The sequence below is a fragment of the Saccoglossus kowalevskii genome, chromosome 8 (assembly GCF_978046115.1).
Source record: "Saccoglossus kowalevskii chromosome 8, keSacKowa6.1, whole genome shotgun sequence".
Lineage (NCBI taxonomy): Eukaryota > Metazoa > Hemichordata > Enteropneusta > Harrimaniidae > Saccoglossus > Saccoglossus kowalevskii.
In genome coordinates, this window is record NC_140648.1 from 36703365 (window position 1) to 36728013 (window position 24649).

Sequence of the window (24649 nt, forward strand, 5' to 3'; positions counted from 1 at the left end):
ATGTATATGTTAAATAATAATGGGCTTAAGTTGCATCCTTGTTTAACACCACTAGATGATACAAATGGTTTGGTGCACCCCTGACCAGTCTTAATAGCATAGCTAGTATTTGAATACATTGATTGAATCAAATTTATACATTTTCCTGTCACTCCTGCTTTCCCTAATTTAAATAATAGCCCTTCACGCCAAACACTATCAAAAGCTTTGCGTAAGTCAACAAAGCAGGCATAAAGATATTTCTTGCCAATGCTATTTGTATATTTATTGATAATTGACTTAAGAATGAAGATGTTGTCTGTTGTCCTCCTATTCTTTCTAAATCCAAATTGAGAATCTTGTAAGAAATTATTATTGTTAAGAACATTTTGAATTCTATTATGAATAATGCTATTAAAAATTTTAGATGTACCATTAGAAAGGGCTATTCCCCTGTAATTATTGATATCTGAAATGTTTCCAGATTTGTGAATAGGGACTATATAACTTGTATTCCACTCTGCTGGAAAACATCCACTTGATAAAATTTGATTGAATAGTTTATTAATGCAAGCTAATAGTAATGGGTTATAGCACTTAAACATTTTATTGATAATAGAATCAGGACCTGCTGATTTACCACATTTAGTTTTTTTAATTGCAGTAATGATTTCATTGTTGGTAATTTGTTTATCAAGATCTGGATTACCATTGGATTTTTTGTTCAAGCTGTTGACAAAATATTTAACTTCAGAATCAATCTCTGAATTAGAATTTAATGGTTGAAATTTAATGTTTAACAGTGCTGAAAAATAGTCAGTCCAGTCAGTAGTTTGAATTGGGGGTAAATGATTAGTGCTGTTAGCGCTATTGAACTCTTTAATATTTTTAATAGCCTCCCAAAAATCTTTTGGGTTTTTATTTTCCAAATTCATTAAATTTTGAAGTAACATCGACTTGAATTCATTTTTCTTAAATTTAACTAGTTTTTTGTAGTTTTTGTTCAAGTTTTTTCTCTGTATTCTCAAGTTTTGATCAAATGGAAATTTGTCGAGTTGTTTAGAAATATCTTTTAGGCTTTTACGCACTTGCTCTAGATCACCGTTAAACCATTTCTGTTTTTTACGTATACCGCTTTGATTTGTTTTCCTAGTCTTAATTTTAATAAATTTCACAGCTTTATCAGCTGCACTATACATAATGTTATTGAATGCTGGGATAGCTTCATTATTCTGATCTAATAATGTATAAACTCAGTATCATCTCATTAAGAGACCACGCGACCATTAGCAGATGTTGGTATTGTCACGATAATTTTTAACTGTTATGTAGTGTTGGAGTTTTATATGAATGCCATGCCCGCTTTACCTAGCACGGTATCTAAAGACCTGTCGCGGAACAAATAGCGACTCTCATATGCCCACAATGTCAAATTTGAGTCAAACAGTCTGTCGGAGATTCATAATATATATTTGCATTCGTTTTATATTGCTATTATTATTATTATTACATGTCATTTCGCTATAGTTAATTCGTTTACCTTTCGCATGAAGGATTCCTCTGAGTAATTCTCGACCAATTAGAATCATTTAATTTCAGCCAATCATTTTACTCTGTATTGTATCTTTTTCTCCCGCGTACTTACATTTTGTATTTCCCGCTTACGTGTTTTCTCTCACGTTCGATACGCACCCATATAAAGGGCTAGTTTCGGAATTTCGGGGCTCCTTATTCATGTGTTACATGTTTCTATGCCAGTTTATCCAGCAATAAACCATACCGTGTTTTGCATCCACATTGACTGTTTTATTCTGCCATCAAGTTCAACTGAAGCGTATTATTATACCCCACACAGTCTGAGAACTGTCACATAACTATTGATTTGGACACATGACGTCAGCTTATCGTTTTTTCTTTTACCCAGTAAGTCCGAAATTTTTTTGGGAATGATTACCCTGGAATCCATGACAAAACACTATTTCATAAAATAAATAGTATTTATCAAAATGTCTTAATATTCACATATCTTATAAACATGTAACAACTACATGTACTCACCGTAAGATTTTTTCATAGACATCAATGGAAAAAGAATCAAATATAATATGTACAGTGCAAAAAGTAGTTCGGTAAACATATTTTTATATTAATAACATGTTATTCATGTACCTATACAATATAATTGCCATGTTACTTTAAGGTAGCGACTAAAGGGAGAAACGAGTAATAGTTTGAAAGCGATTAGGGCATTTTCCAAAAGTTGTCAAAATGGTGCTATGACGATAAGTACTAGTATGTTTTCAAAAAATACGAACATGTACTCCCCGTGTTATTATTTGCTTAGATATTTGTCATTCTATGTATATAAAAATACAGGATCCTAGTAATAATCTTTCGGGATTTCGGAATATGTAATGCTTCCCATAACTCTAGAAATATACTACGTCAAACGTGTTCAGACTTAATTCGTTAGACGCTGCCTTGCAGCTTGTAGCCATAATTCAAAATCTGACGCCCATAAAACGTCTATGAGACGCCATTTTAGCCAATTTTGCGGTGAATTGAGGGTGTAATTTGTGAGACACTAGCGTGGAGAAAAATGTTGATGACAATTTCAAAAGTAATCATAGCTAAAAATTACTTTCCGTAAAAATCTAAAACGTCACAAGAGCCCAAAATACCATTTAGATTGAATCATATAACCTGTCGACCACTGTTATACCACTTGAATGCATCAAACAACTAATTCATCCAAGGCTCTTCGTTAAATATGCAAATTAAATCATTTGACAAGCTCATTTTCCGCTACCCAGCCTGCACATACAAAAGTTAAAGTGGAATGTCTACCCACGACGGGATTTGTGAATAAACTGAAAGTACGCACCAAATGCATCTCACACAGTCAATCTCACCAACGATAAAAAGAACGCAATATAATGTTACATAATAAATTATTTTGATTTCCTCTGTCGCTATATTAAGTAACACACATCATGATGTATGTATATACGAAATTCTGGATACAATGAGACGAAACGTAGAATTGTATTGACTACATTCAGTCACAATTTTAGTAGCCTTGACTTAGTCCAGTCTTAGATAACAATTTTATGTTATCCGAGGTATAGTGTAATTTTGCATTTTACCGATTGTTACATTTTCACTTTCATTATTTTAAGTAAACAGTTGTGTATTTTCGTTTTTCGAGCATTAGCGCCACGCTTCCTGGTTGAGGGCGCACTGGAGCAACGTCACAACCACCAAACAGCCACAAAATACAGCTATCATCATGGGAGGTACGGATTCAAAGCTGAATTTTCGCAAGGCTGTGATACAACTTACAACGAAAACACAGGTAATAACAGAATATAATAATCTTCACAATTATCAGTTCTTCAAGTTATAACGTTACCAATAACTGTACGTGCTCTACTTTTTGAAAAATGAGTTCATATGGCGACCGAGAAAAAACATAAATATGGCCGTCAATGGTTGTGTGTTAAAACCGCTGTTTTTGTCGATCAGGCACCGTGCGTTTATTTTCTGGAGAATGACTTTAGAAATATTAAATTATGTGACGATGAGAAACTACTAATGTATTATTTTCAATTATGTAATTCTTTGAATTATTTCACAAATCGCAGTGAATATTTTGTTGATATTCATAAAAAAATCGCCATTATGATGATTAGCTTGCTGACCCTGTATCCACGTCATTGTACTGCCGACGACCAAACCGCGGTGGGTGGCGGTGATGTTTACAACTATCGCTCAAACTAAACGTGTAAAAGTAATCACAGCGGTGTAGCACACACCATTTTCACAATTAGTTAAATGTGCTGGCGAACATTGACTGCACGATTTTGTCACGTTTATTGAGCAGTTGTTACTCGTGCAGTGTTGTAATTTGTGCTCTCACTTGCTGGTGATGCAGCCAGCTGATGATGAACACTCATCTCGATAATGTTGGTGCTACTACGAGTTGATGAAATCTCTTGCATATAATTTCTAGTGACCAGAATATACAATTGCATGTTGAAGCAGAATGGTACAATAATATACCAATCTCTGATAAAAAATGTTCAGTTTGTGAAATTAAAGAAATTGAAAATAAGCAACACTTCTTGCTATCATCTCAGTATACACTAAGAAAAAAGAGTTTTGTTCAACACTGGCAGTTATTAATTAATATTTTGAACAATAAGGATGAAAAAATTATAAATAATGTGGTGAAACATATTTCTAACTGTTTTAATATATGAGAACATTAAATGAAAAGTGAAATGGCTAATCCAGCTGCTTCAGAAAACACAAATTAATCAGTTTTTCTCTGTTAGGAAGTTTGAGCATCTTTGATCCAAATCTAACACTGATTTAATTTTAATATGACTAAATGTAGTGGCAGATGCCAATAATTGGACAATGTGTACACTGATTTATTTGATGACATTTTGTTTTAATTTGCATATGGGAATCCTGAGGAACTTGATTTGAGATACTCCACTGAATTTCTTGTCTTCTACAGTATAAGAATAAATTAGAATATGCTTTACATAATATATACATATCACATTTAGTAATTGCTATTTTTGAACTGAGATGTAGAAATTATGTAAATATTGATAAATAGTGTGACAACATGATTAGAGTAGCTGTCTGACCAGCGTACAACTGCGTCCCATTTTACTGCATCTGACTACAGTCTCTCTATCCCTGTCATCTAAATTGGCAATATAGTAGTTGTGGTATTCAGTGTCATGCGATATTTGTGTTTGAGTACATTATCACATCTGTTAATTGATTTTTCTTAGTCTGAAGCTAGTCATGTTATACATGTACTACCTAGTACATGTAATAGGTAAAACAATTATTCATTATCCATCAGATCGGATGAGATGTCGATAGTGACTTGGTGCACATTAGCTGAACACAATATCACACTGCCTAGAAACCCACTAATGGCCTATTTGATAGTGCTGAGAACCTGTATGTGATAATGATAAAATTTCAGTGAAATCAACATTTGGGATATATGCTGTTGTTGACGTTTGGCATGGACAATTGTTTCTCTGTCATTGTCATTTCAACATTGTTTCAAATCATACAAACAATAAAACAAAAATGCTTCCCATTTTGAATGAAAATGCATGTAAAAGAATCAAAAAGCCTGCACCATACCATGTTTAATTGAATTTGATTCATGTAAGACACAAGAACAAATTTTTTAATTTTTTTTTTTTATTTTTACAGATGAATACTAATTTTAATCAAATCTGTAAGTCAATTCAAGCACATGTCTTGTCAGTATGTCTTGGCTTTTTACACAATCTGATCAAATCATATTCCTTACTAAATTTCAGGAAATTTAGTTCAAATTTTCACTGATATAAAATCTTGCAAAATGCAAAATACATACTTAGGTGTAACTGTATGCAAAGTATATGCATTAGTTCTATTGGGATGTGTCTACTTGTGGTGCATACACAGGGTTCTCCACGATTTGAAAATTAAACAGGGCGCACCAATGTGAAGGTGGAGTGAGCGTGGCACTTGACCTTTGACATATTATTAAGTAAACATCACGACATACAATCAGCTGATTTTAGCTTCACAATTCATCACGGCGAATTCATCACCCCTAAATTAGTTGTTTACCAATAATGATCGCTTCTAGAATTTTTGTTTTACCAAATAGATGCATACATGCCTTATTTAATTATAAATTAGTTGTGATTTTTAATTATTTGGACAAAGCAATATAAAATTTATGTTGTCGCACAAACGTTTGAAATTGGTTCATTAAAAAACTTGCATGAATGTACGTCATCATCACTGAAAAGCGAGATGATCAAACAAAATAAAATCTGCACCCTGATACTGTGCAATGACGCATTTGATTGGATAAAGACACGCATTGACACGAAAAACAACCAATCAGAATATTTGTTCCAAGAAGAACACTAGTAAATTTATTTCCTCCACTTATGATGTGAGTTGAAAGCATGGCTGTTTTACCAGGGTTTTTAAATCGTGATTTAAAGAAGATTCAACTTTGAATAGTGACGTTCATCAAAATATAAACATTTACGTGTTTAAGCAAGCATTCATGTAGACTTCTTGGTGATCAGCAATGTCTGTGATGGTACGTCAGCTGCGCTGATCGTTTACCGATCATGCAATATCGATTTTATATATTTGATGTCACCCTGGCAGTAAAAATATGGGTACGGTAATACACGTTTCTAGGCCACTGTTTAATTTTAATCGTGTTAAAAAACTTGCAACTTTTTGTTCGGTAGTGTTATCACCTCAGGGTGACCTGCTACAATAACAAGCCGGAATTTTCACAGTTGCACCTTAAAACAATGAACCAATTACAATGTATCCTTAGTACGATGAGTCATCTTCAGAAGACAATGAGTGATGTTTTGTTTTATAAACAATTCTTTGTCTGGGATCATGCAGGGCGTACAGGAAATATAACAGGGCGCTGACAATTTAAACAGGGCGCCAATTTCAGATAACGGGGCGCTGCGCCCTGGTAAAACCCCTCGTCCAGAACCCTGATACATTATATTTGTATTGTAACAATCACAGAAACATATGGACAGCTTTTATGTCATTTACAATAATGGATAATATGAAACGTTCACTTACTGTTTTGCATTGAATGACGTCTATACGCCCAGCAGTAGACAGGCATTACTGAAACATTACCTGTAGTGTTGCCATATCAAAGGACAATTTTTCTCTCTCTCATTATTTTTTATTTTATTTTTTCCTCCAAACTGGCAACCTGAATTTACAAGCATATCGTATGAATTACTGTGTTTGAAAATAAACATTGAATGTTTTAAATTGTACTGACAAATTGTTACCAGTATTTATAGCAGGCAGTTGACAGGAGTCTGAAAAATTGATAGTTATAGTAGGCAGTTGAGATCTGAGATTTCCTATACCAGTCAGTACACAAAAGACATATTATATCTTCTTTTCTGATTTAGCCTGTAGAGGCAGGTGATGATGCATTCTGGGACCAATTCTGGGCAGAGTCAGTGACCAGTGTACAAGATGTATTTGCGTTAATCCCAGCAGCCGAAATCCGAGCATTACGAGAGGAATCACCAGCTAATCTAGCAACGCTGTGTTATAAGGTGAGATACACATGAATAAATCAACATCAAACTATAATCTTTATTACCGTACTCGACCGTGTTAGCGCCCAGGCCTGGTCCTCAACTCAGCAAAATCATGATGTCGAAGTACGATCTGTTGATTTTGGCCAATAAACAACATGTTTTTTTCAAAAAAAATGGTAACTAGCAATTTTTGATAGGTAAACTCAATATTGCAGGCATGAAATATTTACTGCATTTTACTTTTTTTAACAGGTTATTGTTGAAGCGTAGTTTACGCATGGTTACTGTGGCAAAGAATGTGATCCCGAATATAAAAATTGCGCAAAAGTGGGGGGATGGGCGCTTGACCGGGCATTGGCGCTAACACTGTCAAGTACGGTATATATAGTCAGTCAGTTAATATGTGCGTACATAATTAAATACTTTTTTTTCCGGATTGTGTTATACAGTAGCTCATAGTAGAAGTCAAAAATATTGAATAATACATTATTGCATATTATTAGTCCTTCTGAGGAAAAATTACACCACTAGAAAAATCACAAAACGATTATACTATAAACATTTATAAATTGTATCCTATTAATTCGCGGGCCAGAATGAAGTGGATAACTCAGAATATATTGCATGAAGACATTATAAATATTTATTGTGTATGAGATTTTAAGTTATCAGTACTTGGTGTAGCCGCAATCGCAGACGATCTCAGTCATCACAGCCTTTCAGTTAGCAAGCAGTTTAGGTTCGGTCAAGATTTGACCTGAAAAAAATCATTCCCCCCACGACACTACAGATGTAGGGCAAGATTATTACTTAGTCAGCACATCGATCACGAATTTCCGTGATGGAAAGCTTAGTACAGGACTTTTTGTCGCTGGTTCACAGGGTTGCATTGACCATGTGTCCGCCATTTTGGAAAGTGATTTTATTCTATGACATCATTTAAATGAACCACCCTATGGTGCGTATATTGACATTTTTGATTGGTTGGGCGATTGACCTTGTGTCACATTTTCATTATACCGGATTTGGCTGATACCCTGCCCATTCTAAACCCCGCCCATGGGCGATGTTTCAAATAGTGGGCGATGTTTTGGTCCACACATTGCATGACTGAACCAACAAACATTTTTACAGACCCCAATTTTTCTGTCCAACATCTTGCATCGAGTGCGCTATTTCAAATATGATGCCAAGAATAATTCACTGTGAAGTCGAAAAGCATAAAACTCCTATAAGTCCAATGCTGTATACAAATTGTTGTTGTGTATTATGACTCGTTAATACATTTCACTTAAAATAGCCAAGCCTTCCTGATTCAAGCCTCTTGGTTGATTTAACAACAGTAGGTATCAGTAATGTTTAATCTTTGTCTGTATCGCATTCCAGACAAAAAGTTCAAGATCGGTAAGCAAGAAAAGAAAAAAAAACGAAAATGTCTTCTGCATTTCACATGCGACATGATTATTAAGCGGTCATGTACTTTCTATAAATCTAACCTTGCACACATAATCTTGTACTGACGTGTTTTTTGTCCAAAAAAAGACGTTCTCTTTCAGTTAACCCCCAGTTAGCTCTTTGCGTTCATGATATTGTGAGAGTTGAAAGATTTTTTGAACAAATGACAAGTAACTATATTGATTTGCGTCAAGCTGGGTGGCCCCAATTTAAATATCAGTGCATGAACTCTGGAGGTCATTGAGTTCAGTCGAAATGTACGTGAATAATGCGATCGAAGTGCGCTGCCCAGAGTGTAATATATTATAGTAAAATTTAACTTGAATAACGCATGGTATGGTTTATATTACATGTTCACTTGGTTTCGAATAAAATAATTCACCATTGGAACATCGATGAATTTGTATTTAAGTATTTAAAATATTTTCTAGACTTTCCGTAAATCCCCGACTACTATCCTTTTTAATAATTTAAGTGCCCTAAACAATAGTAAAAAAACTTGAGTTTGCGTAATTATCATGAAAGCAATGCATTACAAAGTTGAAATATTCAGAGCCGGTACAATATTGTAAACAATTTTGCGTAATTAGAAAGCAGTGCACTAAGTAAACAATGTTGATATATTCAAAGCCAGTACAGAGTTGCATACAAGTACCGTCGGATATAGTAACAATTTTACTAGATTGACGCGTGGAGCACGAAAGAAAAGGGTTGCCAAGGTAACGCGCCAGTTCAGTGCGTGACTTGGGGTCAAACTTCGGTCAACAAACACTTGATGTCAGTATCGCCGCGCAGCAAGTTTCGCAAAGAAGTACTTGAAGTTCAATTGCGTCCCAAAATGATGTCGCTGATCACTCAGTTGTGGCAGCGTGTTTTTTTCTAAACATATTCTGAGCCTATTTTTTATCAACGCAGTGTTATTTTTTCCATACAAGATGGGCTTCCTAATATCTACCATAACATCGCCCGGGCAATCTTTTGGTCCACATTTTTCTAAAATAAAATTGAATCTTTCATAAGATCGCCCAGGGCGGGGTATCAGCCGAATCCGGTATATATACATGTAGGAACTACATGTGGACCTCTCTCAGATTTGTTCATTTTGTGATGATATTTTTAATTCTCTAATTTTGGTCAATATTTTTGGTAAAAAGTGATATTTTTGAATTCTTGTTGAAAACAGCAAGTCCGATTGCTATACATACTATACATATTGTTCATTTTCTAATGATATCTCCAGTTTTTTATTTCAAATCTGCCTTGCTAACAGCGGAGCTATCTCAGTCGACAGGCTGCTAGTTTGACATACAACATGGAGTTAAAACAAGATCATATTTTCTTCAATGTGCCTATTCAGCATCTCGAGTTTATGCCCTGAGCATGTTTCTTGAAGTCCCTTGATATGCAATATTCGCTGGGGCTTTCAAACATTTATTTCAGCAAAGGCTATAGCGTAAAATGGTTTCACATTTGACTAATCAAAATTAATCACAAAAATGATTTCCAAGCTCTGACTGGGTATGTGCAGCTCTTGATAGCAGTTAAGGCTACCTTAAAAACTAATGATCAAATTTCCTTGACGTTTACATGATGGTTTTATTTTATATTATTGTTCACAAAACAGAGATGAATTATAAGGCTACCATACTACATTTCACACAAAACACAGGTCAAATATCCATGAAAACCGTGATTTTTGAACCATTCATCATTTTGTTAGGTTACATACATTGACAAAATAATATGTATTTATAAGATGGGTAATTATGGTTTTCAAGAAAATACTCTGTCATTCTGATAATTATTATTCATATTTAATGAAATAATACTACAACATGACTTTCTCTCGAAATTATTACAAAAATTTTAATTTTTTCACATTCTTTAGGCAACAAATATTTTGTACTGAAAAAAAAAACATGAAAAGTTGATGACACATCAAAATCAATAATTATACTTTTTGTTAGGTTGAATGCTTGCAATCTACTGTAATCATCAAAGTACAATCGGGCATTTTCTGCTTGTTTCCAATATTAAAAACACAAAAATGTTTAATTGTTGTAACCTGCTGCAATGTATTATGGGTAACATGTAACAGGAAGTGAATGTTTTCAGACAGTAACTGGTGAATGTTTTTTTCCTGTAGGCTGTTGAGAAGTTAGTCGCTGCATCTGAGACCGGTTGTGCCAGTCCTAAAGACCAGCAAGTTGTATTGAACTGTGTCAGATTGTTAACAAGAATATTACCGTACATCTTTGAAGACCCAGACTGGAGAGGATTCTTCTGGACCAGTTTGCCAGGACAATCGGTGAGTATACTTTATATGAACTTTATATTAACTATGTAAAATAGGATACCATGAAGACATGAGTGTTTTTATATAAAATATATCTAAACATTTCATAACGACAAATTAAAACAACTTTACCAATCACAATGCCTTTAGGGACGACGTCAAAAGATCGATGTCGGATAAAAAAGTTAATTCCTTTAGTTTTTTTCCAAACCCCCCCTACCCCCCACTGAAACTTAATTGATAAATATTGGTCATGGCGTCAGACTACATTCACCATTAAATACAAATTGATAATCCGACAGTAGTATTGTATAGCAGTTGGTTGTCGGGTGGGTGTAAAAAGATTTTACAAATGCACCTCATTTGACGCACAGATTTACATTCGAACCAAACCATTTTTCTGATTTTTCCCTTTTCGGTTATTTCTGTCCATGATTGGATAGAAAAAAAACGAACTACAAATACTCCAAGATTTTTTTGACTTTATTAAAAAATAAAATCGTTTTTGTAGGATGGAAACTTTTTGAGGTCAAAACCCCCCACCCCCAAACTAAAGGAAATAAGTTTTTTTATCCGACATCGATCTTTTGACGTCGTCCCTTAGTAGATGCATATGGCCCTCAGAGAATATTTTGTGAGTGCATTGCAATTAACTGTCTAACTAACTGTCTAATTAACTAGTAATTGAAATATTTTAACTTGCAAAGACTCATGGGCAATGGACATTAGTTAATAATAAATACAGTAGCTTCCATAGCCAATGAAAATATCTTCTTTGAATTTTGTAAATGTTTTATAAATACTTAAAATACTATAAATTTCCATAAAAGCAGTTCATGCCTTCATGAAATGGTATGTAATTGATTTGAGGATTAGAATACATACCCATATTGATATGTTAATTAAAATTAAAATGTCACTGTATGCTGTAATTTTTAGGATTTTGTTTTATCTTCCTGTCTGAGGTCTATAGTGAATGATAAGGTAACAGCTGGTCCTTAGACCACTCATAGGAATAGGAAGCTTCAGTGTTCTCCCCAGACTTCATGTCAAGCATCACGGTCAATTTGCATAACAATACATCTAATTTGCATAATTATATTTGCATAATACTAGTAATCAGTTTTTCCCAACCAATTTGGTCAATCTACTAATACAATTAATTAATACAATTAAGACAAGATATTTTTATATTTGATAAATTTTATATCATTTTACTGCATTGTATTTTATGTTTTTGTATCAAGTCAAATAAAGTTTGAAATAGAACAGCATAAAAAGGAAAACAAATTGAAAAACTTGTGTTATAGCTAGTCAGTGAATATAATGTTATCCATGGATGTAACTGGTTCATCATTGTGTACAAGTTTTAGTGCCCATGTCACTGTCAGTTCATATAACGTCGGGGGAAAACATCTTTTGGTTAAATTTATAAAGTCGGCGAGATATCGAAATATGTTGAAATAAATCAATAATTAGAAAAAAATTCTACAATGGCAGTTCGGCACTAATAGTCGGCGATTTTTCATTGCTATATACCTTGTGAGTAACGCTACGATCACCGTAACATTGTCAGCTGTCGGCATTGCGTTGGACAGGTATTCACTGCTGCTATTCCGATCATCGGTATCTGACTTTTTGGTGTAAAATACCTAAATTGTTTATTAAAACGGTTCATTGACTATTATCATAGGCAATACATCAACATCGCCAACGAGATGTTGTTTTTAAACATCGCGGAAAAACATGCACTCTGCGCCGCCATCTTTGTTACCTCGATCAGAGCCCCCCTGTAACCCAGCATGCATCGGTCACAAGGTAGCAACGTGCATTATGTCGCCTTAGGGCGGCGTTCTTCGCTACTAAGGCATCCTATGAATGGGGTATTTCCAGAGGTCAGGGTTCGTTTTTTCTTAACCCGTCTCGTCTGCTGTTGAATTATTCACACTTTTCTTTCCAATGCGACTTAATTTCACTTGTTTTTTTTTTAATTTTGGGGTAATTAATGTCACCGGCGATTGAGTGATAAAAAATCAGTGTGCAGCAAATCGGGGTTGATCTTCCCGACGTACGCCGTGACTTGTTTTGTCACATTGTTGCCGTTGCGTGCAATGGGCAAATTATTGCTACTCTAGTATTTTTGTTTGGATTTGGAGGCTCTGCACCCCGGCTCTGCATCCTTGAAAGACTTCGCAACTTATTGCAGACTTCCGTTTTTATCACTGTCTTTGTATGGCTAACAAAAGCGGGATTACCTTTCGATCAATACATGTTATTGTTTTAAATTCGTGCAAGACGAGACTGACACTTGTAAACAAAGCAATAAGCATCACGGGCCAGTGACCAAGCGTCACGGACAAAGGGCAAGCATCACGGCCGAGTGTCCAAGCGTCACGGTACCGTGTCGCTTCAGAGGCCTGGGGAGAACACTGAAGCTTACTAGATATATATATATATGTTTGCAGTGTGATGTATCGTTTTCTCTGCTGTTTAATCTCACTTAAAGATAATTGTTTTTTGCCCCCTTAGTTGTAATAGAAAATGTTATTTGTACTTGATGATTTGCACCTGTTTATGAAACTTATTTATTATAAATTACATAAAAAAAATCACTACAGAAATTCAGTTAAAGTTTTAAAATATTGTGATTTTTCATGATAGTAATAATTCAATTATATTTGAGAGTTCATTTTACTGTGTATAGATGGAATAACATGGTATATATGACACATAGCTAATTATACAGCTGTGAGATTGTATTTATTAATTCCGCTGATAATGTATGCCAATACATTATTGTAGCAATTACATAGTAACAAAATCATTTATTATTAACATTTTGTATGCAGGTTTGATTTTAATCAATAACATAAAGCCATTTTTATTTTTGAAGAGCATGTGTTCATGTATATCTTTACCTGAAACATTCTGATGAACAATGATAAAATGTTGATGTTAAAGGCCCAGGTATACTATAAATACGCTCCTAAACAATAAGGATTATTTCCTTGCTTGTCACACTGTAGTAAACAGCTCCAGCCAAGCTCCGGTAAAGACATGTTTTCTCAAACTTACAGGTCGATTATGTTGTGCCAAAGTGGATGCATGTGACTATAAATACCACAGCAGTGACTGTGTGTAGTATTTATGACAATAAATAGTGTAAGAGCTGAGATTTTGGTGTATAAAATTCAAAAACACGAACCGAGGAAAGTGACGCGCTACTAATCTCGAATAATTAACTACTGTCAATCAAAGTTACGTGATGTTAGACCACTGAAACAGGATGCGTCATAGGCTATGCAAGTGATTAACAACACTCATTAGCATAGCCACACCTCCAATTCACACTTGCAAGTGAATTGGGCCTTTAAGTATCTTAATCTTAGCTCATGTTTGATCATTATCGAATTTGTGACTTTATTCATGTTCATGGGCCAATAGATAGCTATCATCTGATATGTTATAGCAGAGACGTCACTTAATAAACAAAGGCATATTATAATATGTGTATTTTGTAAATTAAAGCACTCGTATCTCCTTCCATTGCCACTTGCCTACTGTAACACCAAATTTATTTCTATATTTCTGTGAGACTAGTTTTGTTCTTGTATGTATGGATTTTACTTTGAAGCATAGATCTATAGTCAAAGTTTACTAAAAATACAACATCAGTACGTTTTTACTAATCCTGTGTTACTATTAACTCATCATATGCATGATATTATATAATCAAAGCTAACAACTAGCATGTATGTTTGTATTGTTTGTTTTATGCCACAGTCTGATGCAGAAGGTGCTAATGATTTGGTGAGTAGGTTACTCATTTATATGCAAATTATTATCGCTTGCTGCCCACCATATCACAATGCTGTTTCTATACATGTTATGAAAATGAAAAGTGAATTTTATATTAAACTCATAAATATAGATAAGAACTCTTATTAATAATAGACATTGGTATGATTGAAATATGTATTCCTTTGAGAACAACAGTATTATTTGCAAGTTAGGCTTCCATTATAATAACTAATAACTAGTTACTAGTTGTTGATAATAGCTTCACATATAGCTAGTTACCATTTGTTAATAATGTAAATAAAGACTTCACATACAGCTAGTTACCATTTGTTAATAATGTAAATGAAGACTTCACATACAGCTAGTTACCAGTCGTTAATAATGTAAACAAAGACTTCACATACAGTTAGTTACCAGTTGTTAATAATGTAAATGAAGACTTCACATACAGTTAATTACCAGTTGTTAATAATGTAAATAGCGACTTCACATACAGCTAGTTACCAGTTGTTAATAATGTAAATAAAGACTTCACATACAGCTAGTTACCAGTTGTTAATAATGTAAACAAAGACTTCACATACAGTTAGTTACCAGTTGTTAATAATGTAAATAAAGACTTCACATACAGCTAGTTACCAGTTGTTGTTAATGTAATTTAAGGCTTCCATTATGGTGGCTACTTATCACTACAAGTATTTAAAAATGTGATTAAAGCCTCCACATCATAGTAACTAGTTATTAATAGTTAATAATGTGATTAAAAGCTACACATCATAGTAACTACTGGGTAGTTACCAATAATTAATAATGTGATTGAAGAATTCACATTTTAATGGCCAGTTACAAGTAGTTAAAAATGTAAGTAAAAGCATCACATTTTAATGGCTAGTTACCAGTTGTTAAAAATGTAATTAAAAGCATCACATTTTAATGGCTAGTTACCAGTTGTTAATAATGTAATTGAAAAATTCACATATAATTATTAGCGGCATAATACCAGGTGGATTTCACAATAAATTAATAATTTTGTTTATTAGCTTGTGTTTGGCAGTGACATTCATAATCAGCTGACTTTTACTGCTGTTGTTTAAATCAATATAAATTATTTTGAATCCAGTTTTATGAATAATTTTATATATGTACCAGGTGTGCATTGATCATGTCAGTGACATTCCGTAAAAACCATTGCAACCATCATTCCCATGCGTAATAGAAGATTGTAATTGAAAACAAGTAGCCAAACTGAATTTGATGTTTTGAAACATAAAACTAACACCATCTTTCAATCTTAGTTTCCATAACAATACATTAACATTTCTCACTTTGAAAGCAAATGTAAATCCTATTTATCGTTAGCATCAAAAAATGTTCCTCAAAATTTGATTATACACAGTTACCGGGTAACCACCATCACCATTGACTAAGGTTGAATTTTCATTTAGTGTTAAAGTAGGAAGAATGATAATGCTTATGATTAAAACCTAAATCTATAATGCATTATTAATGATAACCATCTAGATTATGACAGTTGTGTTTTGAGATGATGCATTTACAGTTGTTGGACTCCTACATGACTTACATGTATTCTATTTTATGAATACATATGTTTGAAATCTGGGTAATGTTTAGAGATTCCCTCAAATTTGGCCTTGTTCTGAATAATTTGGAACAAAGATGGAATTTTGTGTATTTGTGTACATTGGAACACATTTAAAATTATTTGTAAATGAAATTAAAACAAATAACCAATTGAGAAACTGAAACGATTGTAAACATTCAGACTTACTGAAGATGATTGAAAGTTGACCATTTAGAAGATGCATGTATTTCATGCAATCAAATACAATGCATGATAGTCTTCAAATAACTCTAAACGTATAATCTCAATGTCATGTAGACATGATACCATTCTCATTAAATACATAGATGTAGTTCAGTGTAGATAATAGAAATATGCAATCTCCCCAAAACAGTTGAAACAAAATTCTTTAAGAAAAAAAATCAAATCTCATTACCATGGAAATGAGATATTTAAATTTTGTTGGGTAATTCACTGCCTCATCTCTTGTTGCATATCTCTATCAGTCAAGTCTAGTATCACTCATCTTCATAGTAGGTATAGTAGAGGTGTCATTGTGTATTGTCAGAGTGTAATTACATCCATAACTACTACATGTATGTAGTAAATTGTCATTATTGTAATGGTGAAATGGTTCTAAGGTCTTTGTTTGCTTGGCGGCTATCACTATGTTTGTAAACTGATGCTGTAGTCAAGATAACAAAATTATTAATCCTTTTGAGTTGAAAAGCACATAATTTCTTCCATGTTTTATTTTGAAAAAAAGATATGTAGGCAATGAGAAATTATGTTGCACTAATATTATGACGGGGAAACTTAGACGTTGAAAGGGTTAATGATAACATAAAAATAGATTCTGTTTAATTCTTGTTGTCTGTTAAAACAGAATAGATTTATTATATTATTTGGTTCAAATTAATTACTATAAAAGTAGAGAACAAATTTTAGATGTATTTTAAAATATTCTGGTTGTACATCTCTGTATTGTACCGATGAATTTTATCATTTTGCTGACTCAGCATCAGATTGTTTCTAACCTGTTTGTTTTTTCCATCTGTATTCCGATACACTTTTGATTTACATTCAATGGAAGGATCTGGAATGGTTACAGGTGTACATCTTACTTTTTCACACAACAAACAAATCCTGACACTTGTCTTATGGTGCTTTTGATATCAGCATGGCGTTGGCAATCTCATCACTGTCTTTGAATTTCATATCTCTAGGGTGGCAATTCAAGTGCACGCAGTTTATATCTACATTTTTATTACATATTATCTGCCAAAAATATCTCTTGCATCTGTTAAATACACTATTTGTATTTCAAATAATTGTTTAAAACAATACGTGCATTACAAAGATTGATTATAAACATCTGCGCTGTCTGTTCGCTTTGAATGTGTAGCATGAACAGAAGAATTATTGAAATCTAATCATTGGTCATAAAAAATCTATGCACTGCATGTTCACTTTAAAAACCACATATTTCATAATTCTGCATTTTGTGCTGAAAGATATTTTCACTGATAACTGTATTTTACTCATTATTGGATTTTTTCGTAGCTTGGTTCTGCTTTCAGTCTAATGGCTTTATTGCTAAATATGGGCATGTCTCATAATGCAGCTTGGTTTTCTTTTTTCAAGCATTGCTTTCTGACTTGGATAAGTATTGTGCATATGCTAGTGTTTTCTATACTTATTTAACTTGAAGATTTAAGACTTTGGTTTCTCATAACAACCAACTAACAACTTGTATCTTAGATGTGATACTACCACCTTGTGGTACCACCACTATGACTTTACTACTGGTATTATGTTGCTAATGGTTGTGATGAGTTTATAAAGATCCTCAACTTATCAAGGGTTTAAACATTAAGTGATGAACTGGCAATGTAGATACATGTATACTAATCCAAGTCAAGGCAATTCACTCTATTGGAATTGGCTGCTGGCTTTCTTCAACTCTTCATAGCAATCAATAACAATACCTAATATTGTACTAATGTTTTGTTATATTATTTTGTAATGACACTGTCAATTATTTTGCTTTGTGTCTGAGGGTTATGGCTGAGGGATAGAATTGGGAGAGGCGGGAGGGATATGGCCGAGGGCAAGATTGGGAGGTGGATGTGGCTGAGGTAAAGGTTGGGCCGGGCAGAGTGAGTGTATGAGGGCATGATTGGGAGGTGGATGTGGCTGAGGTAAAGGTTGGGCCGGGCAGAGTGAGTGTATGAGGGCATGATTGGGAGGTGGATGTGGCTGAGGTAAAGGTTTGGGCCGGGCAGAGTGAGTGTATGAGGGCAAGATTGGGAGGTGGATGTGGCTGAGGTAAAGGTTGGGCCGGGCAGAGTGAGTGTATGAGGGCATGATTGGGAGGTGGATGTGGCTGAGGTAAAGGTTGGGCCGGGCAGAGTGAGTGTATGAGGGCATGATTGGGAGGTGGATGTGGCTGAGGTAAAGGTTGGGCCGGGCAGAGTGAGTGTATGAGGGCAAGATTGGGAGGTGGATGTGGCTGAGGTAAAGGTTGGGCCGGGCAGAGTGAGTGTATGAGGGCATGATTGGGAGATGGATGTGGCTGAGGTAATGGTTGGGCCGGGCTGAGTGAGTGTATAAGGGCATGATTGGGAGGGATGGTGATGAGACTGCAGGTTAGATTAGGTGAGGGGGGGTAAAAACGAGGCTGAGAGCAAGATCAGAGGGTGGAGGAAGTGTCTAGGAAAAAGATGGGGTGTTGGGGATGAGCCTCAATAAAAGTTGAGGGGAGAGATAAGCATTAGAGTAAAATCAAAGGGTGGGGATGAGCTTGAGATTAAATTTGAGATGGGATATGGCTTTAATATACTGTTATTTCACAAATTTAGCTCAGCTACAGCTAGAATGAACAGATGAATAGCTGTTGAAATATTGTTTTTCTTTTATCAGCAGTGTGATTTGTATTCAAAATTAAGAACACAGGGATACTATTAGGGAAGGAATTTTACCAAATGTATGAGATCTATTGTTTCGAAAAATACCATAACCTCACCTGCTTATGTACATGGCTCACTACACATTAATATCTCTATATTAAGTACTTCTATGATATGTGTAGATAACTTTCATTGCAGTGGACTACACTTCTATGTATATTGAATAACAAGCTATATTTACTCCATGTCAACAGCGTGATGGAGAATCCATACCTTTGGCACAGTCATTACTCAATGCTTTGGCTGATCTTCTCTTCTGTCCTGATTTCACTGTGTCACATCACAAGAAGGGTGGGCCGGTAAGTTTTATTATACTTGTACAAGTGTGAATTTGCCACTAAACCCACATATATCGAAACACAAACCATACACTGATCATTCACTTGACAATGTAAGTAAAAATAACCCAGGGTATTTTTTCAAACACAGTATTTAGAAAAGTAGGCAGCTCATGAGTCAAAAGAAGTGAAGTCGAATACAAATTGGACTGCATTCGCCTTTTAAGGAAATGTGAACAGTTCATTTGAGGAATCATGAGAGGATTCAAAAACCTTGAAACCATATCTGTATTGTAAAGTTTCAAAACATTTTTGGGATCATGTAGAAACAGTTTTTATTTTGAATCCTTATGTTTTACGCATTAATCAAAACATAGCCAATATGTACAAGTGCTGGTACATGTAATGAGGGAGTAAACACAGTAATTGTAAGTACATACCATACCATACTGTACATTTCACAGCTGGATCACATCAATCTTGTTATACACATGATGCATGCATCTCATTCATATCTAGACATATACTGTGTTCATTCATGTTTTTACACTCTTTGTTCTCACCAACACTAGTCTGTCATTGTGCTGTGTTTTCAACATGCATTTTTAGTGATTTGTATTAGATACTAGACTGAACTGAAGTATCATCTGACTTTTTTTATATTAGTGTTTTTTTGTTTGGTTTCTGGGGCTTTTCACCAATTTCGACAGTGTTTTCTACTGTTTGCCATTGACTTTTACAGCTCACAAAATATATTAGGCTGTCTGTTGTTACAATCATTTCCATTGTTAATTAAATTGGATTTGCATAAATTGTAATATTAATTATAATATGTAATTAATAAAAAATGTGCATATAAAACTTGTACTGAAGTTATAACTTTGACAGATTTGGACTGAAGCAAATTAATTGACAATGTCAACAAACTGTCATTTCAACGCAAATCTATTTAGAGTTATTATAAAATACAGTATGTCTGGTCAAAACTCGGATATAATCATGAAAATAAAAACATGGGCAAGTTTTTTGATTGGGTAACTAAAATCATTGAGAACCACTCCAGGACTGATCTGAGAAATGTTTTCTTATAACATCTTAAGATGTTTATGTAATTTGCATGTGTGCGTGATCAGCTTGGCAAGAGATATCCTATTTTACACATATTCTTACTTATTAGTATTGCATTGAAATCTTTTGATCATATATGTGGTACTAGTATGTTATAATAAAGTTACACAACTTGACTTTATTTCCCATAATGTTTTAATTAAAAGATACAACTTTGCAGCATGTTTGGAACAGTGTTGCCATGGTAATCTGGATATGTAGTCTTTGTAATATATAGATTGATGTCTCTGTGTTTTATGACATATTGATATGCTAATTTCATTGAAAAGATAAAATTAACTTGGCTATTTGTGGGTTTGGAAACATTTCAAAGATCTTGCTCAGATAATTATAGACACAATGAAATGAATACTTGAATCATGTTCAATTTCTTTCTAGTTCACACCATATGGCCATTATAATTTTATCAACTGATATTAGTATGGTTTCTATGGAAACCAACTTGGTACCAAGTATATGTATCATATTGAATGATAAATCACTGTCTGCTTATCTCTTTAAATTTTTTTTTATCTCTAATATCTGTTTTGCTATTTTTAACTAATTTTACTGTCATAATCAACACATAGAAGTTTTTTAAATAAAACATTGAAAACTGAATATGACACCATCACTACTATGTATGGTAAATCAATTCCAATGTGATGTTATTTATATGGCTGTTGTTTTTATAGGAGAAGCCTGAAGACCCACAGTCCATAGATAGCTGTGAATACATATGGGAGGCAGGGGTAGGATTTGCTAACACTCCTCCTACAGTACCACAAGCTGATCTTAACAGAACTGAGTTACTCAAGTTATTACTCACATGTTTCTCTGAAGCAATGTATCTACCACCTGTTGGTGAGTCAATGTACTGTGTACTGTGTTTACTCTATTAGAACTGCACTTCCTAAACTGGGCATGTACCATATTTGCTTTTAAATCTACAGAAGATGAACAATTGTTGTGCACCAAATGCACACGAATGCTAACTTTATAACCAGTTCTTTAATGTAAATTCATGTGCTCCCTTATAGAATAAATACATCATTATTAGACCAAAAAGCAAAGTTTCTGGTCTATGTGCATTTCAGCTTAAAAATGTGGCTGCTTACACGTTTCTTTTGTGTAAAAAAAAAAAAAAAAAATTGAACTGTGAAAAAAACACATCAGGCAGCATATTTTCAAAAATCCTTGCTATTGGCAATTTAGGTTTTAATTGTTCTGATTATTTACCATTATTTCAGACATTGGCATATATCTGCTATAATAACTCTCTATTAAATCAACTTGGCCATAATTTATTCTGCCGATGTGCCACTTTTCATGAGCTAGCTTGCCATCTTGCATGTGCGTACGTGCGTCCATCCGAACCTATATCTTAAAAATGCCTGGACCTATCATAATCAAACTTCACACATACATCATACATGATATTATACATATGCACATCATTTTGTTTCATGATCTGATTCAAGATGGCCGAATGGCAGCCATTTTTGTGATAAAAAATCATCATAATCAAGCATTTCTCGGCTGTTTGCAAATGGATTTTGTCCAAACTTGGTATATACATTAGACATTATAGGACCTTTATGCAAATATTTTTGTATTTCAGATAAGATTCCAAATGGTTGATTGGCGGCCATTTTGTTGTAATGAATGAGGTTCTGGTGCCATATCTCTGACTTGCTTTGACTGATTATGTTCAAATTTTAAATATTCATTATACATTATAATGCTGTTCCAGAGCAATTTCTCTCAGTATGGACAAGTACTTATCACCTTCATATAAAAACAAAGAAAAACTTTCAAGTGTAATTAGGAAGTGCCCCAGATTTTTATGTTCCGGATTACTGTATACAAATCTCCAAGCCTTGGCCATTTTGAATTTATAATACATGCTCGAAAAAAAGACTTGTTTTACAGTATATTACCATAAACAAAACTATGTATCTTAAATTCAATAACTAACATGGACTGTGCCATGCATGGCTTGTCTGAAAATTGAAATACAGTTTGCTAGCCTCCAAACCAAATGTATATAATAAAAATAGATGAACATAAAGGATGATTATTTCATTGTTAACATAATATTTATTTCACCTTTTTCAGCCGATGCTCATACGAGTCCCAATCCGTGGATTACATACTTTTGCTCTTCTGAAAACCGGTGAGATATGCGCATGTTTTTCTCTTTTTATCAATATATTTTTCCATTTATTTCCAGTTTTTGAGAAAATGATGGCTGTATTTTAGTAAACTGTGGCAAGTATTATAATGCGTTTACTATTTGTTGCAATTAGAGACTTTTGAGTTTCTAATGGCTGCTCATTTGCATGACCATTTCAATGTTTGAACATGTGTGGGCGAACTATGAGTGGGGTTGTATTTGAATGACCGGGGCATAACATCTTTAATAATAATAATCTTAGTACGAAGAGGATCCTGCTAAACATGCAGTAATGCAGAAAAGGCAAAGCTTATTGAACTTGTAGAATTTGCTGATAAACTAAATGTTCGTCCTTTGAAGCCTGGTGATTGTGGAATATCGAGTAAGCCCTGTTATTGAAAAAAACAACACGACCAATAATAATAATTATGTGTATGTAAATGTATTTATTTACTACAAACTAGGTTTGTCAGGTTCACGTTTGTGGCTATTGTCACTGCTGTTGTACGTACAAATAAAAACACAGGCATTCATGGGTTTAGTTATCATCGTATGTCGCCTGAGAATAAGTGTGGCAGACTGAATGAACAGTGAAGCAAAGTTGTTTCGTGGAAAGTCATCATAGGCAATGTATGATATAGTCAGGGATATTTTGCAGTCTTTTTTTTAATTGCAAATCCAGTTAACTATTTATATGCCTGTAGGTCCGATTCTGGAAATAATACACTTGCCGTACAATGCTAATTGGGTGCATACCATGTTATATTAATTCAACCCCACACCACTGGCCGAACACCCCTGTCATCTGGGTACTTTGTTATGCCCTTCATGGGTGTTATGGCAAAACCAGGCAACTCGAAAGTCAGTAATTGAGAGATATTATCTCAAATTTTAGGCAGGTGACATATTTCTTGTGATATGAAACAGTTGTTGATGTTTTTTATCTCCTTTATTTCAGACATGCATTGCCACTGTTCACCTCTCTACTCAATATAGTATGTGCATATGATCCAGTTGGATATGGAGTTCCATACAATCACCTCATGTTCTCAGATTTCCGTGAATCCCTAGTAGAAGTGGCTGCTCAGCTCCTTGTTGTGACATTGGACCATGATTCAGGTCATAGTTCTGTTGTGACCGTAGATGGCACAGTGAATGGCACACCAGTGGAGGCTGGAGATGTAAGTCGCAATATAGACACATGCAATCATAACAGTAGACCCTTTTCACAAGTTTGGCACCCTCACAGTTTTCTATTAAAGACATTGTCATAATTGTACACACTGATGGAATATGGTTTCCTGTGCCTGTACATCCAGCAAAAACACAGAATTTCCCAGGAGCTTCTTTTTCAGTTCACCTGAAAGGACTACCCCACAGGAACCGGCGAGGGTACCAAATTTATAGAAAAAGGTTCATGCCTCTATCTGATTAGTTCCATGATGCCATATGGATATTATCATCAAAGGAACCTCTGTTAAAATCTAGCTTATTAGAATCAGAAACTGAAATTTGATTAAAATAAAAATATATTTACTGAATTGAGAAAATTAAATGTTATCATTTGACCTCTTGTTTATATGTATTTGACAGGGTATACCAGATAATCTGTTTGTCAATTACTTATCAAGAATACACAGAGAAGAAGATTTTTATTTCATACTTAAAGGTTTGACAAGACTTTTAAACAACCCATTGATACAGGTGAGTGTCAGTAAACAAATGTATGACTTTTTGTATCAACTGTAGAGATGCTGTCAAATTTTAGCTCCCCTGTTGACTTTGTTGAGCAAAGATTGTCATATGAGTTATTGTCCATTGTTGTTTGTGTTTGCATCTGGCGTCCAGTGTTTTTGACTCCTGTGTG

The 24649-nt window shown here is 34.2% G+C and overlaps 1 protein-coding gene across 5 annotated transcripts in view; it reads left to right on the forward strand.

Moving 5' to 3' along the window:
- The first annotated feature begins 3248 nt into the window (after positions 1-3248).
- The window catches only part of LOC100374703 (protein HID1-like), a 40437-nt gene continuing 19036 nt past the window's right edge, over positions 3249-24649 (forward strand). For 3 of the 5 annotated variants that reach the window (XM_085502570.1, XM_006823934.3, XM_085502572.1), the window contains exons 1-10: positions 3249-3334; positions 6984-7133; positions 10720-10881; positions 14653-14679; positions 17346-17363; positions 19416-19520; positions 21302-21470; positions 22725-22782; positions 23741-23963; positions 24376-24486. In XM_085502570.1, coding sequence (XP_085358696.1) covers positions 3269-3334; positions 6984-7133; positions 10720-10881; positions 14653-14679; positions 17346-17363; positions 19416-19520; positions 21302-21470; positions 22725-22782; positions 23741-23963; positions 24376-24486 — 1089 coding nt within the window. In that variant the 5' untranslated portion in view covers positions 3249-3268. The remainder of the gene's footprint in view (positions 3335-6983; positions 7134-10719; positions 10882-14652; positions 14680-17345; positions 17364-19415; positions 19521-21301; positions 21471-22724; positions 22783-23740; positions 23964-24375; positions 24487-24649) is intronic. The other 2 variants (XM_085502571.1, XM_085502573.1) reach the window with 2 other exon arrangements.